At 28.8% G+C, this 3,274-nt stretch overlaps 1 protein-coding gene across 1 annotated transcript in view; it reads left to right on the forward strand.

The window, feature by feature from the left end:
• Positions 1 to 1,206: 1,206 nt before the first annotated feature.
• Positions 1,207 to 3,274, forward strand: part of LOC115238909 (ESF1 homolog) — a 3,271-nt gene continuing 1,203 nt past the window's right edge. The window contains exons 1-5 of the mRNA XM_029813073.1: positions 1,207 to 2,050; positions 2,134 to 2,312; positions 2,514 to 2,621; positions 2,707 to 2,907; positions 2,999 to 3,218. Coding sequence (XP_029668933.1) covers positions 1,369 to 2,050; positions 2,134 to 2,312; positions 2,514 to 2,621; positions 2,707 to 2,907; positions 2,999 to 3,218 — 1,390 coding nt within the window. The 5' untranslated portion in view covers positions 1,207 to 1,368. The remainder of the gene's footprint in view (positions 2,051 to 2,133; positions 2,313 to 2,513; positions 2,622 to 2,706; positions 2,908 to 2,998; positions 3,219 to 3,274) is intronic.

Consider the following 3,274-nt stretch of genomic DNA (forward strand, 5'->3'; position numbering starts at 1 on the left):
TATGTATATATTATAATTGTTAATAGTAATATTTATATACTATTGGTTTTTCTGTTCAACTGCTATTGTCTTTTAAAAAGATAAAGAGTTAAAAGCTATTTAGAGAATTATTGTATTATATTTATATATGCATAAATATATAAATAATAATAGACATTAAGCATGATTTAGATTTAGGAAATGATACTTCTTTTGTACATTCTGTGCTAAGGTATTTATAATAAATAACACTTATATATTTAATCAAAACCATTAAAAATTTTTATATATTTCCTTAAATATTAATAAAGCTGTATGTATATTTTTAATGACAAATTCTAGGATTACTATATATGATAAGCGTAATATAAATTCATCTGAAAAAATCAATTGTATATAGAAGAGGCATTAAATTTTTATTATATTTAATATTAATTATTTGTATTCATCTTTTTAATAGATACTACAAATAAATGTTTTTAAACATTAAATCATATACCAGTACTTGTATACAACTGTTACCCAAAATTTCTTTCTTTTTTTTTCTCTCATTAAAGTCTGAAATTTTATTTCATATATAAATGTATATAAGCAGATAGTGAAGACCCTACAAATAGAAAAAAATAGACTGAGTTAATACTTATTGCTTCAAATTTTAAAAATTGTATGAAAATCAAACTGACAATATTATTAGACGAGCTCCCTTTTTCGCGAATATATGACGTAACGATGATGTTTACAATCATGTATATATTGTATATTGTATATGAACATCTCAGTTTAGTGGCATCTCGCAGACAAGTTAAATTGCTACGTAAATAAATAAATTAAAATAATTTGTACATATTTTTTATTTTATGGTTCTAATTAATTTTTGAAAAATTTTTAAATAATTTAAAAAAATGATTAAACGCAGGCCATAGAGGACCTCATTTCGTAAGATAACTATTTTATTGAAAGCACATTTAACGCACATGCGTGAAAAGGGAGCCTTATGCCCGTATCAGACTACGCATTGAAAATTGAAGATTAAAGATTGGAATTTGACTAATCAGAACAAAAAGGACTAAAATTTCTTTATTCTGATTGGTCAAATTTCAATCTTGAATCTTCAATCTCAATCTTCAGTGCGTAGTCTGATACGGGCTTTACAATATACTGAATTCTGGTATAAAATACTTCTCATAGTTGTTTTTTTCTATGACCAAGCTAATCCAGTCCATCTCTTCTGAGCTAAACTAACCTAATCTGTCGCGAAGACACGTGCAGCATTCGTGGATGCGAACTTTTACAATTGTGTATATCTGTGCATTTTTATATGCAAAAATTTTAGGATTAAGGATATTGTATTTGTAATTTAAGAAAGTAATTAGTAATATTAGGAGTAAAATGGATGAAATGTTGAAAGATGCGCGTTTCGCGCATATCGCGAAAGATCCGAAATTTCGACGCATTCCCAAGGCTGAAAGGAAAGTGAAGATTGACCACCGATTTAAAGACATGTTTAAGGATAAAAAGTTTACTGTGAAATATACCATTGATAAGCGTGGTAGACCGATCAATCAGACCACTACTGAAAATCTTAGGAAATATTATGATCTATCTAGCAGCGAAGATGAAGATGCATCTACACCGTCTACAAACAAGGAAGATGACAAGACGAAAGAAATAAAGAAGGACACTATAAAGAAAGCAAAGGGCAAAAAGAAGTCGATGAAGAAAGTCGAATCAAGCTTGGTAAAAGATCCCTCGGACGAAGGAAGTGAAGATGATCAGAACGACGATAATTGTGCCGCGAGTAATAGAGATTTACTTCGAATTAAACCAAAAGAGAAATGTTCTGATGATGAATCTTCAGATAATAATGAGACTGAATCTGTTCAGAAAGAATTTTCCCAATTAGATTTTGATAAAAATGAAGAACAGCTGCATACAAGAAGAAGAAATGAAAGTGGCAGACTTACAAGTGAAATTAAAGAAAGATTGAAAGATCTGAGTGTGAATTATGCCAGAGGTGAAGGTGTCTTGTTGACTGATAGCTCTTCGGAAGAAGAATTATCTGAAGCTAGTGGTAATATTTTATTTTATTGCATATATATCACATGTATAGCAATATCTCATATTTAATCTGATTCTATACTTAATCTTCTTTAGATATTGAGGAAGAGATTGAACATAATTGGGGTGAATTAGACAAGGAAGCTGAAACAACAGATGAGATTACACATAAATTAGCCATTTGTAATATGGATTGGGATAGAATACGCGCTGTAGACTTGATGATTTTGTTAAATTCATTTTTACCCACTGGCGGACTTATCCATTCAGTTATAGTAATAATAAATTTATAATATATAATAATAATAAAATTGATAAGTATAAAATAATGATAATTAATAATAACATATAAAACATATATGTATATGTGTGCATTTCTTTTTATCATATATATTGTGATTTAAAAATATACCCAAAATAATTTTTTTAATAATATAATTATAGTGTAAATTTATAACAATTTATTAATTTTTTAGATTTATCCATCAGAATTTGGTCAGAAGCGAATGAAGGAGGAAGAGATCAGTGGGCCAATAGAACTAAGAAGTGAAGATGTTAACAGCGAAGGAGAAATTGGGGATGATGTATGAAATATGATGATTTTTTAAATATTTTCTACAGTTAGGTAATGTAGTTTTTTTCATTAATTGTTATGCGATCTCTTCTTAGAATGAAGAAGGTGCAACATATCATATGGAGAAATTGAGACAGTATCAATTAAATCGATTGAAATACTATTATGCTGTTGCTGAGTTTGATTCTGCTGAAACGGCAAATAAAGTATATATAGAGTGCGATGGAATTGAATATGAATCGACTGCAACTAGATTAGATCTCAGATTTGTACCAAATGATATGACATTTGACCAGGTATTTATGGAAATCAGAATATGCAAAATGTATCATACATCTCAAGAAGTTAAAAAGTATATAATTTTCAAATATGGAATATTTGTTGAAGGAACCTAAAGAGATATGTACCGAGATACCAGAACTTGCAAAATACGAACCAAGACAATTTACGACAACCGCTTTACAACAAATTAAAGTTCAATTAACATGGGATGAAACAAATGTAGACAGGCAAGAATTTACACAAAAGCTGAATTCTGGAAAATTACAGGAGATCGACGAAAATGATCTACAGACATACCTAGCGAGTGGTAGCGAAGACGATTCGGGTATGTGAGATCACTACGTCGTTATTTTATTTATTTAATTTATATATATATATATA

The sequence above is a fragment of the Formica exsecta genome, unplaced genomic scaffold (genome assembly GCF_003651465.1).
Source record: "Formica exsecta isolate Colony F162 unplaced genomic scaffold, ASM365146v1 scaffold362, whole genome shotgun sequence".
NCBI lineage: Eukaryota > Metazoa > Arthropoda > Insecta > Hymenoptera > Formicidae > Formica > Formica exsecta.